This window comes from Chanos chanos, chromosome 7, assembly GCF_902362185.1.
Source record: "Chanos chanos chromosome 7, fChaCha1.1, whole genome shotgun sequence".
NCBI lineage: Eukaryota > Metazoa > Chordata > Actinopteri > Gonorynchiformes > Chanidae > Chanos > Chanos chanos.
In genome coordinates, this window is record NC_044501.1 from 15020581 (window position 1) to 15032910 (window position 12330).

The window sequence follows — 12330 nt, forward strand, 5'->3', positions numbered from 1 at the left end:
ATTACAGCTAACCTGTCACAGTCATAAACCATTTCTGTATGCTAACAATTATTCTTTTTGCTTAAATCCATTCTGTGCATTTTCTTTTCTTTTGGTACAACACTTACAGCAGTTTTTGAGCCCAGTTGCACCTTTTTGAGCCCAGGGTGTCAAATTTTATGGTGACAGGAAGCTATAGTTTGTGTTTTTTCTTTATTTTCATTTCAACTTTTACATAATTTTTTGTATTCACTCTGATTTTGTATGTACAATCAATATATCAAGTCAAGAGAAATTAATTCTGTTTATTAATTCATTCATTAGTTAATTCATTCATTCAGATTTGAGTGTGAAATTTAGTGTCAGCAATTTTCTGGGATGCATTAGTGTATACTTTGAATCATTCATTTGAGTTTGATGACTGTGTATGTTTGTTTTTTTCCCTGAGTATATTACATTTGACAGTGACCCAATCCTTCTGGGAATCATGTATAATTTTTCTAAATAATGCTCAAAAACTTTAGACAGATGACTGACACACTTGTTCAGAGAGATTGGGTGCATTTGCAGAGCAGGTTTTGCATGGTTAAGATTAAACATAACAAAAAGGACTTCAAAAACATACAGATCATAGATTCAGGATTTTCAGGAAGACAGAGTAAACCAAGCACATCACAGGTTCACTTTAGACAAAGAAAAAAGGAAAACCAAGGAGTATTTATACAAAGCTAAATGAGGCAAAACTAATTGGAAACAGGTGAAGCCAATAATTGAACTAACAGGACTAAACAAAGGATCCAGGAGGTAAATAAAGACTTAACCAACACTGACCACTGGGGGAAGGGGGGGGAAGAGGGTAAACAGAGGGCCAGAGAGGGACAGGGCGTGACAGTATCCTCCCTGATACACGGCTCCTGCCTCAGAGGGTACCAACAGAGGAAAAGATGAAGGAGGACCAGTAGACTTGGGGAGGACACCACACACCAGGGGTGGACCAGGGGATTCAGGGAGTACACCAGACACCAGGGGTCGGGAAAGAGACAGGGCTGGGCGGTCCAGAGGCTCTGGTGGTGGACTGGAAAGTGGGACAGAATAGTCCAGAGGCTCTGGTGGCAGACCGGGAGACGGACCTGGGTGGTCTAGAGGCAGAGCAGAAGTCAAGACTAGCTGAGGTGGAGCAGGGCCGCATTGGTCCGTCGCCCGGAATTTGAGAAACAATGGTGTAGGGGATGGGAAGCGTTGCCCAGGCTCGCCAGCAGTTTTGCTAGCATTCCATCCTTCACCACCTCCTCCAGAGTGACCAGCCTGGATTCAAGGACAGACCCAGCCTTCTTTATGAGTGTATTCAGTCTGTTGCCGTACTTTGCTGTGATGCCTTCTCCCCAGCACACCACAGCTTAGAAGATGGTGCTTGCCACAGCAGACTGATAGAACATGTGGAGCATCTTGTTGCTTACATTAAAGGACCTGAGACTTCTCAGGAAGTAAAGCCGGCTCAGTCCTTTCTTGTAGATGGCCTTGGTGTTGGTGGACCACTCCAGCTTGTCGTCCAGTTGAAAGCCCAGGTACTCGTAGGACTTGTGGACGATCTCCACATCACTCCCACTGGTGCAGGCCGCAGGTGCTTTTCCCCACACCCTTTCACAAAGCAGTCCATTAGGCCCCTGTACTCCTTCTCTGGGCCACCCTCCACACACCCCACAAGGGCAGTATCATTCGAAGATTTCTGCAGATGACAGGATTCGGAGTTGTATTTGAAGTCTGACGTGTAGATGGTGAACAGGAAGGGAGATAGCACAGTTCCCTGGGGGGGCTTCAGGTTGCTGGTAACCCAGGGTTTGTTATTTGGGTAGCAGTGAACTTCTTTCGTGGGAATGGAGTTGTCAATGCAGAAGCCGATGTATTCAGAAATACAGTAAGTTATGCCATTAAAGTCCTCACCATGTGGTTCATACAGGGCATTCCAGTCAGTGGCTTCCAGGGCACCACGCAGCGTCTCCATGCATGCCTGTAACCAGCAATGAGGTCACCAAGGTCCAGACCTCGGAAATTAGATCTTAAAATAAAACTTGAAGCTAAATACATCTGCATATAATCAGCAGTTGAAAACTTCTCCTCAGAGACAAGTGCATGCTTAATTCAATTTAGACGTGTTATTTATTTGTGTCCGTTGTGTGTGAGAGTTGTGACAGAGGGCGCAAGCGCAGCCTCTTGCATCATCAGCTCTTCTACTGACAGCAATTGGAATTTTAGATGGATGTTGGCAGCAGCAGGTGGCTTGTGTGTGAACTGGCAGCATACCATATTCGGTAAGACAAAGCAATAATTGTTATGTCTGTAAGAAAAGTTCAAAACAGCAACCTGGTACAGCGTCTGGAGTAAAGGCAATGGTATGAAACATGTTAAATATGCATACTCTGGCCATGATGAAGGCTAGGCTGTTTCTTTAATATTAGTAGGTTAGCTAACATTTCACACAATGCCACTGATTAAAAAACAGCTTATGTAGGCGACGGTATCAATAGTAGTAGGTCCATGAAGCATTTCAAAGGCAAATTTGAGAGTGAATATAAGTGTATAGCTAACAACATTAGATTGTAATGGTGTTACTCTCAAGCATTTTTCTTTTATTTCTATAGCTAGCTAAGGTTACAAATTACCTCAGCTTAATTCCCCACAATCCCCAAATACAGAAGCAACATGAGAGGTTATTCAGTTCAGTTCAGATGTATTCAGATGTTTCTATGTATGTAATGTCTGTATGTGTAATTATAATGAAGCCTAATCACCAATAAAATTAGTTTCTTGTAAATAGTAACAGGTCTCTTTCTATGTATGTAATGTTTGTATGTGTAATTTTGATAAAACCTAACCTTATACATCATGGTAAGGTAAGGTAGACGCATTGGTGTTTTTGTATTCTAGTGTTTTGAAAGTCACTGTTATATAAAACAATAAAAGGTTTATGAAAGCTATAAAACTGACGTGTCTAAGGCCGTTTTCACATATAGTCCTTTTTAAACTAACCAAACTCAGTCCTTTTAAAGAGGACCAAAAAGGGGACCAACAGAAAAGGGACTCAGTTCTTTTTGCATTCACACTGTGAGTTCAATTGAAAGAGGACTCAGTTATCTTTCTGGTCCACTTCAGGTCTGATGGGGCCTCAGTCCTCTTTCTGTTCACATTAGTTCTTGCTATTGTTACCTATGGAAGCCCTAAAATGTCATGAATCTACATTTAAATTATATTCCATTTTCTCCTGATAACGTGTTATTTTTCTTTGTCCTCTCGAGATCTTGACTAATTTATGTCATCATCACGAAATAACAAAAGTTTGTTTTCCTGTGATAATGACATAATTAATTTGTTAGCACGGGAGACCTCGAATAAGTTTCATCATTTCCTGATAATAACATAAATAAGTCAAGATCTCAAGAAAACACAGAAGAATAACACGTTACCATGAGAAAATCTTATCTAAATTGAATATAAATTCATGGCCTCTCATGGTTTCCATAGTTACCAGCAGCCATGGTTCTATTTGTTTTTTCAAGTGTCCCAGTGCAATAGCATGTGATCTGTCAACTGAAAGCCTAGAGGGCTAAAATACAATGGCAAAAGGTGAATCAAACCTGGAGCGTTTTGTATTCACAATGCACAAGTTTCGAGTTCATTTGGAATGTTCACATATATGCAAAAAATGCTGACTAGTTGCTCTGAGTTCGTTTTGAGGGCTGAAAGGAACCAAGTGTGAAAACACCGTAAGTTATATCCCAGATAACAAACAGACGTTGGGCCAACATCTGTTTGCTATCTGGGGTCTGTCAAGCACACTGCTTATGTGTGTTTTCCCAAATACTGAAACTGTGTTACACCTATGCATATTGCTACTCCAAGCCATATTGCAGTACATTAGAAACAAGTAATGTTGACATTCCGGCAAACTTGAAGAACTGAACAGAGTGTCAGAGAAATTGCTCTAACGTTACCTCCTTGGGGGCGTGTTTGGGTCTTAACTAAAGATCATAGAAGATCATGTTGCATCATACATAAAAACGTGCACAACAGCAACATAAGTGTTTCGATTTATATTTACAGATCAGTAAGCATGTTGGGTTTCTCTCTTAATGACATGATATGTACCAACGTAATTTTATTCATCATTAAGTTCAACTAACTAAAGGCTTTCAAAAAGTGGCAGGGACAAAATGGGCCATGACAAAAAGTAAATGACGCCTATGAATCTGGGGATAGTCACACTTGAGTCAGGTATCTGTTTGTGTAGCCATAGCAACAACAGGAAAACTCAAAAAACACCATGTAATAGTATTGTCATCAGTGGACTTCACTACACAGCCTCATTTCTCACCTTTCTGAATACTGAACCAGTGGTATTCACTACAGTCTTGCAGTCTGACAGGTGCCGTACTTTGTAGCTGAAGAAAGGAGGATCAAGCATTGGACATGTTGGTTACAACATACAAGGTACTAGGCACTCCAGGACTTGAATGAAGCACTGGTCCCTCACTTGATTTTGAAGTGATGGAGAAAAAAAATCATTCATTGATCTTTGGAAAGTGTACTTTTTGTTTGGTTCATTCATTCATTCATTCATTCATTCATTCATTTTCTTCGGAAGAGTGATGTTTGGTTTATATGAGTTTTGATCACACACAGAGGTGTGGTTTCTATCTGAAAACCTCTGGCTAACTAGGGTTCCTCTTCTTGGAAAGGATTCCATGACTTGTTATGTTAGCTATTGTGTTACAAGCTATTGTATGACAAACAGTAACAAATATCAAATCAGACCTGTCATAGAATCTTCAAACACCAGGAAACTGAGATGACTGGCTTCCAGATAACTCACTATTATCACAGTCTTGGAAATAACCCAAAGACGTCAGTTTTCAAACAAAAGACTGATTGGAAAATCCGCCCTTGCATGCAATTACAAGGTTAACATGCCAGCAGTCCTATGTGCTGCAAACCCATCATGTTTTTTGTTCCTTTCCTGAATTGTCGTGTTATGTAACATATGAGTATGTATCACCCACCACATTATTTCCTGATTTAAGTCATGTTTCAGAGAAGTGACAGTGTATTAAGTTTCTGTGGTATTTTGATAAGTTCGTCACAACTCTGTGCAAAGTGCCTACCTGGCTGATGAACAATTTGATAAGGACTATTCAAAAACCAGACAACTAGCTAAGCTAACAAGGGCTAATCTGACAGATGCTGTTGAAATAGCAATTACATTTGCCCTCGGCTTTCAGTTGTGAGTGGCACTGTGAGAAAATGCACTCAAAATCACTGTATCATACATCTGTATACATCACATAAACACCTAGATTTTTATGTGTGAGAACTCATAGGCATTTCCCTTATGTTGATCCTTGACACAACATATCACTGAAAAAAATATGCAACAAAGGAGATAGGAAATGGCCATGTTGTTGAAAAGTCATAGTTCAAAATCTGTGAACTAATCTGAAATTACACATCAACTGTAAAGTGATGATCATTCTGTGTCTGATGATTTTTATGCAGTATCAAGATTAGTAAAGAAAACAAAATGTCAGCAATGAGTAAACCAGATTAGAACATTTATTCCTCTTTAAACAGAGGTACCAGTGATACACAGTGATTAACCAATACTTCAAAAAAGATAAAAGACTGACAGAATAAGAAGAGGATTAAAAAAGTACATGTCAGTATGCACAGCTCAGCTTCTGCTCTAACCTGTCACAACACTGCACAAACTGTGAAAATAGTAAGACAAAGAGTACAAGAATAAATGAAAGGCATTAGGTGATGAAAAGATATTTCATTGTTTGCATATATACTGTACAAAGATTACTGTTAAACAAACACTGAATACACTGTTATTTCATTCAAATTTGAGTTTTCGACATTCGAACATTCAAACATTTCACAATATTTCAACATCAAAGCCTGAGAACCAAGCACTGCTACTCTCTCTGCCTTAACAAGCTTTCCAACAAGGACGTTTCTGATTGTATTTGACAACCTAATGTATACAGCTAGAAACAGGTACCCATTTCAATTTGGACTCTAACAAGGCAGAATTAAAATTAGACAATGGAAAGTATAAAATATCAAATATTGTCTTGTTTGTGGACAGCAAAGGATTAAACCTGGGGGGGGGGGGGGGGGGGGGGGGGGGGGGGGGGGCATTTACATTTATGGGTTGGATATGTTGAAAGCTAAAACAGTACTGACTACAAATGAGCAATGACTGGAGTGGTGATGTGTGTAACATTACCTCCCTGATGTGGTTTGAGTGTTTGGTTTGCTGATTAGCTCCACAGTGACCAGTCCTCTGAGCTTGACTAGCGCCTGGTCACACTTGAAAAGACTAAGAAAAGCCTTTTTGAACTGGTCCCCAGCTAATGTGTAAAGTGCCAGATTGAACACTGTATTAAGCACAGCCAGGGGTCTGGAGATGATGTAAACTGCATGAACCCAGCGATCTAACAGGCAAGAGACCTCAGGTGTCCGTCTTGTGTAAATCCTGAGTGCTCTTAAAATGTGGTAGGGAAGGAAGCAGACAATGAAGCAAGTCAACACCAAGACAATCAATCGCCGTGCTCTCGCTTTTGCCCGTGCCCAGTTTCCTGTGAGTGGCGCAGGCCTTGACAGCTCACGGGCAATGCTCAGATAACAAACACACACCACCACCAGGGGGAGCAGGTAGCCGAGAGCCGTCAGCATCCAGCCGTACCACCACACCTCAGCTGGGTCGTTACTCGCCAGGTCCAGGCAGTAGGTCTTGTTTCTGTTCTGTACAGTGGAGATCATTTGGAGCATTGGTGCCATCTGGGCCCCTGCCAGAATCCACACCACCACACAAGCTGTTATGCCCCAGCGCTTGCGCTGCAGCTGAGTAGCCTTTAACGGGTAAACCACAGCAACGTAGCGAAAGATGGCCAGGCAGGTAAGGAAGAGGATGCTGCCGTAAAGGTTGAAATGAAATCCAAAACGCATGAAACGGCAGCCGAAGTCACCCAACATCCAGGAGTCACCTCTGGTGTAGTAGTACACCAGGAAAGGCATGCTGAGCATATAAAAGAGGTCAGTGATCGCTAAGTTGACCATGATGATGCTGCAACTCCTCCATGGCCTTACTTGTACCACATACACCAGCAGAGAGGTCAGATTGCCCACCACACCCACCACACAGATGGCACCATACATAACAGGCAAGTAATAGCGCTTCAGCAGGTAGTCCACATTAGTGCAGTTGCCAGTTGAGTTTCCGTAATATATGACGCTGGACATTGCTGTTCTGGACGTGGAGGGAGAAAAACATAGACATTAATAAATGTTTCACAGCTAGCATTCTGACCGCCAGCCGGAAGAGCAGTCCTTGTACAATTCATGCAGTGTGATACTGAGAACTTAATCCTGTCAAATTCTGGTACCTTAATCCAAGCAGTTTGTTACATGGAGGGTTCAATGGACTCACTGACAAAACTGACATGAGCTGTTTTATCAGTTTGGTGTGCCATGTATTGTTTCCTTAATTCCTTAAACTTTACAAACACACCAAATCTGCTTTATATTTCTCAACAAAACAGTCTGCACGTTACTATGATGGGTATCACAGATTCTTTTTAAAGAAATATTAGTGTAAATCAAAAGTGTTTCTTACTACATTTTGACCTTAGAAGCTCAATAAATTACCACAGTCTAATCTAATCAATTATATCCCATTTTACCTGATATAGTGTAAGTGGAACTCTTTTTGTTTGTTTGTTTGTTTCTTCTAGAATGTCAGCTGGTACACTGATAGAATGTGATGCCAGTTTACTTACATATGTAGATCTGACAGTGATGTTGATGTAGCTCCAGCCTCTGTCTCTCAGTCTCATCAAGTTGCATGATGTACAGTCCATTTAAAACTTTGCATTCATGAACTACGGGCAGCCACACCCACCTGTGTGTTCCCTAGTGTATTGTGTTCCTTCACAAGGAAGCACTTTCCTTCTCTCACTGCATCAGGGAATTTTCTCCTTCTTCTTCTTCTTTTTTTTTTTTTTTTTTTTTTTTATGCTTAATTTGTCCATTGTTATTTAGGTCTCCTATACACCCACAAACACAAGTATACAACACATGTAATGCTACCCTCATAATCTGGTTTCAGATCATTTAGCTGTGTTCCTGTTTGAACAGCAAAAACTAAAAATAGAACATATCACAGACAGATTTAGTGGAGATTTATCATTTTAAGCATACACGTTGGAAAACAAAGCACGTTTGTGGGTTTGCTGTTAAAGATGAAATGCTAACCATGACATCTACTTCATTTCTTAGCTTACTACAGAATCAACAGTGGGCAAAAAAGAATGTTTTGCAACATCAAATGCAGTTTGCAAATTTCTTTTAATTTGCTAATTGTGAGGATAGTTGTGAGGAGAGAGGTTTTAATTATGCTCTTTCCCAGTAAATAAGGCCATGTTCATAAGGCTAAGCTTTTTGCAAATGAGGTGTCACTTGGTTGTTTAGTTGCCAACGATAGCTAATATTTCGGATATGAAATACATTGGGGTCCTCCAATGAGCTGTATTCGTGGTTAGTCATTAGGCATAAGAAGATGCACAAAGTGTGGCAAACATAGTACATTATTTAAAAAAAAAAAAAATACAGAATGGAACTGCATTAATCGTCAAAGTGGCTATGCTGGGATACAGTTATTAGTGGCAGGACACAACTACTTGAACAGTTTTAAGACCACTTAGTAAACTGATCATAGTCAGGTCAAAATGAATCCTTTTTGTCAGCACTTTCTTCTCTTTGTATCCACCCTTTCCATGAATGTTAAACAAAAACCGAACCAACTGAATTGTTGTTTGCATTAGTATTTTTGCTTGCACTGTTCTCAACTAATCCCTACTAATAATAATAACATCAAACAAAATTGGAGCTGGGTTTAATATACTATCTCACAACCCAAGAGGGAGACTTAGCTTTCATGTGAAAGAAAGAGATTGGTTGCAGATAAGTTGACTTTACACTAGGGGGTGGGGGGGGGGCAAAGGTGTAACCTAAATCATTTTAAAAAAAAATCAATACATTGTACACTAAGGGAGAAGATAGAACAAAATGTTGACTATGCAGTCATAGCTAACAAGCAGCCACAAGGAATATTCAAGGTAGTTTTTTTTTTTTTTTTTTAGATATTTGTAACTTTTAAACAGAGACATATGTAGCTTGCCTGAGGTTATATTGACACAACTATAGCTTTAGTAGTCAGTGTAGGAGTCAGTTGAGTCATAAAGGCAATTTTACATTCTTCTCATTAAAATTTACCCTTTAGACACACATTGCAAGGTTTTCTTGAGGAAATGTTATGGCAGAGATGTTTTCATCAATCTGTTCATATTAATCCTAATTACCCTATTGTGTGGATGAATATCTGGGTTGTGTGAATAAACTGGATGAAATGTTTGGATAAACTGAATGAAAGCCAAGAAAGGGGATTGTTTTACATACACTTATGAAAGAGTGTGAGGTTTCCAGCGGACACGCTGAATATGCCACTTTTGAGAGAGACTGATTTTCATAAATGTGTTAAAACCTGAGTCTAGGCTTTTTTTCTTAATTCCCTTATACCTCTTCTCTCTTTTTATCTTTTTGTCATCTATTATTCACTATCTTAACATGGCAATTTTTACATTCATCTTAGCTGTCTTAGCTAAATATCTAGCTGTTTCCTTTTTGTTTATAATTGCTCTCTTTGTTTCTACTTCTATCCTTTAATATAACTGTATTTGTTGTACTTATTGCTCCTGATGTGAAGTACTTTGAATGGCCCCTGGGTTTGAATTGTGCTATATAAATAAATTTGCCTTGCCTTGCCTTTTAGCTGTTACTGATCAACAATTTATCTTTCTCATGTGTTCTGACTGCTGGGTTTGCTGACTACGTTGACAAATGAACTAGACTTCACCGAACATGGAGTGCACTTGAACAGATCCAGAAAGGCCTGTTTGAAGCGATCTCCGGCAAGCGTGTAGAGCGGGAGATTGAAGATGGAGTTCAGCCCAGCCAACGGCCTTGTGATGGCGTAGAGAGCTTGCACCCAACGATCCATGAGACAGGAGACGTCAGGCATCATCCTCGTGTACACCCTGAGTGTCCGCAGCACGTGGTAAGGCAGGAAACATATCATGAGGCACATTAGCACCACCACAATTAGTCGTTGCACCCTTGCTCTTGTCCGCATGCAGCTGCCCAACTGCTGACAACGTCGTGCCAGCTTACAGACAATACGTAGGTAACAGGTGCACACCACTACTAGAGGAAGCAGATAACCCAGCGCCGTCAGCATCCAGGTGTACCACCACACGTCAACTGGATCATTGCTAGCCAGGTCTAAACAATGAGTCTTATTTCCCCTCTGTTCAGTGGAAATCATTGTAAGTGTAGGTGCCATCTGAAGGGCGGATATGGTCCACGCCCCAACACAGACCAACACGCCCCAGCGTTTGTGCTGCATCTGAACCATCCAAAGGGGGTGTACCACAGCCACATATCGAAAGACAGCCAGGCATGTGAGGAAGAGGATGCTGCTGTAGAGGTTGAAGAGGAATCCAAAGCGCATGAAACGACATGCAAAGTCACCAAGCACCCAGGATTCATCGGACAGGTAGTAATGCACCAAGGAAGGTAAGCTGAACATATAAAGTAGGTCAGAGATTGCTAAATTGACCATAATGATACTGTTACTATGCCACGGGCGCACCCGGGTCATGTACACAAGCAGAGAGGTCACATTACCCACCACACCCACCACACAGATGATGCTGTACGTGACGGGCAGATAGTAGCGCTTCACCAGCTGGTCCACATTAGTGCAGTTGCCGTTTGATGCATTTGTCATTGCTGAGTTGCGTTGAAAGACGTAGCTAGATGAATTGGCACCTTTACTGATGAACGGTTGCACTGTGTTTCAAACAATGCAAATTATAATTATGCATATGCAAGTTCTACATTGAGCTGATTATGACTTTAACTTTATTAGCGACTATATCTTGAAGATCTTTTAATAAATATATTTAGGGCAACATTTTATCCCTCAAAGACAAATATCTCTGGAAAAAAAAAGTTATATGAAATATGTACACATTATTTCATGCAAATCTAACTCACTAATAAGCTTCATTAATCTTTCCAAGATAATGGAGAATATATTACCGTTGCCATTAAAATTGACATTGACATAAAACTGAAATTAGTTCTGTACTTACGCTCCTTTGATGTCTGTCAGTGATGTGACTTAAGCTTTATGTCGTGCCTCTCTCGTGTCTCATTGATCTTTATGTTGGTGAGCGCACTTAAAACAGTGGATCCTCCCACCGCACCCTCTCCACTTTATCATTTTCCAGGACACAAAAGCCTTCTCTTTGTCAAAGAAAATGTACCATTTTTTTTTTTAAAAGAGTGATAGTCTCAGGAACTAAGACCTCACAAGTGGACATTTTTTTTACATTTTGATATTCATGGTCATGTGTAGGCCAAAGTTCTTTATTTGAACAGTTCTCTCTCCCCTGGACCACATTAACTGCCTTCACACTGAATGTTTTGGGTTTTTTTTTAGTCAACTTCAGCACTAAGCAGTACATGCTTTGGACGCGATAAGCAGTAAATTATTCTAGGTAACTTTAAATATGCTTTTTTTTTTCATTCTGATCCATGATACTATATGTAGTAGTTTTTCATTTTTAATTTGTGCTGCACCTCCACTTTAGACATATTTTCATACGTTTGTTTGTTGACAGCTGCTCCTACCTTAGAGAAGAGAACCCTGTTTTATCCTCTTTTCTTTTTTGGTCATATTATTTGTAATGCCTCTTGATTGTGACCGCTTTCCATATTAGTGACTGTTACTCCACAGAACAAACATCAGAAAGGTCTAAAAGAGACCATATCACTGATAACATGCCATGCCTGCTCTGGCTGAAGTTGTATATGAGATAAAGAACATCACACATAAATCATTAGTATCATAAATATCAAGCAAATGAGAACTGACTGAGTGTGGAAGCAGTGACGCCAAGTTATATCAGGCTATAGATTTTACAAAACACGATGATTGCATTCCTCTCTGACTTATACCTTAACGCTAATCGTTAGACCCTGCAATAACCTTGCAATGACCCGTGATTTGAGTTTTAACGTATGGACAGTGTTCAGCGCTCAATTGTTTTCTGTCGGAAATGGTTTATCTCCATTTCTTCCTGTCATCTGACCCTTTTGTTTCATGTGATTTTTACTTTAGATGCCTATTTTTTTTTTTTTCAAACAATCTCTTTGAAAAGAGGTCTCTCA

The 12330-nt window shown here is 40.1% G+C and overlaps 2 protein-coding genes across 2 annotated transcripts; both read right to left on the reverse strand.

Moving 5' to 3' along the window:
• Nucleotides 1–6258: 6258 nt before the first annotated feature.
• LOC115816035 (2-oxoglutarate receptor 1-like) lies at nt 6259–7278 on the reverse strand. The gene has a single exon (XM_030779007.1). It carries the CDS (start codon nt 7276–7278, stop codon nt 6259–6261), a length of 1020 nt encoding a protein of 339 aa, XP_030634867.1.
• Nucleotides 7279–9892: 2614 nt separating this feature from the next.
• On the reverse strand, nt 9893–10882 carry LOC115816037 (2-oxoglutarate receptor 1-like). The gene has a single exon (XM_030779008.1). The coding sequence runs from the start codon at nt 10880–10882 to the stop codon at nt 9893–9895; it is 990 nt and encodes a 329-aa protein (XP_030634868.1).
• Nucleotides 10883–12330: the final 1448 nt, after the last annotated feature.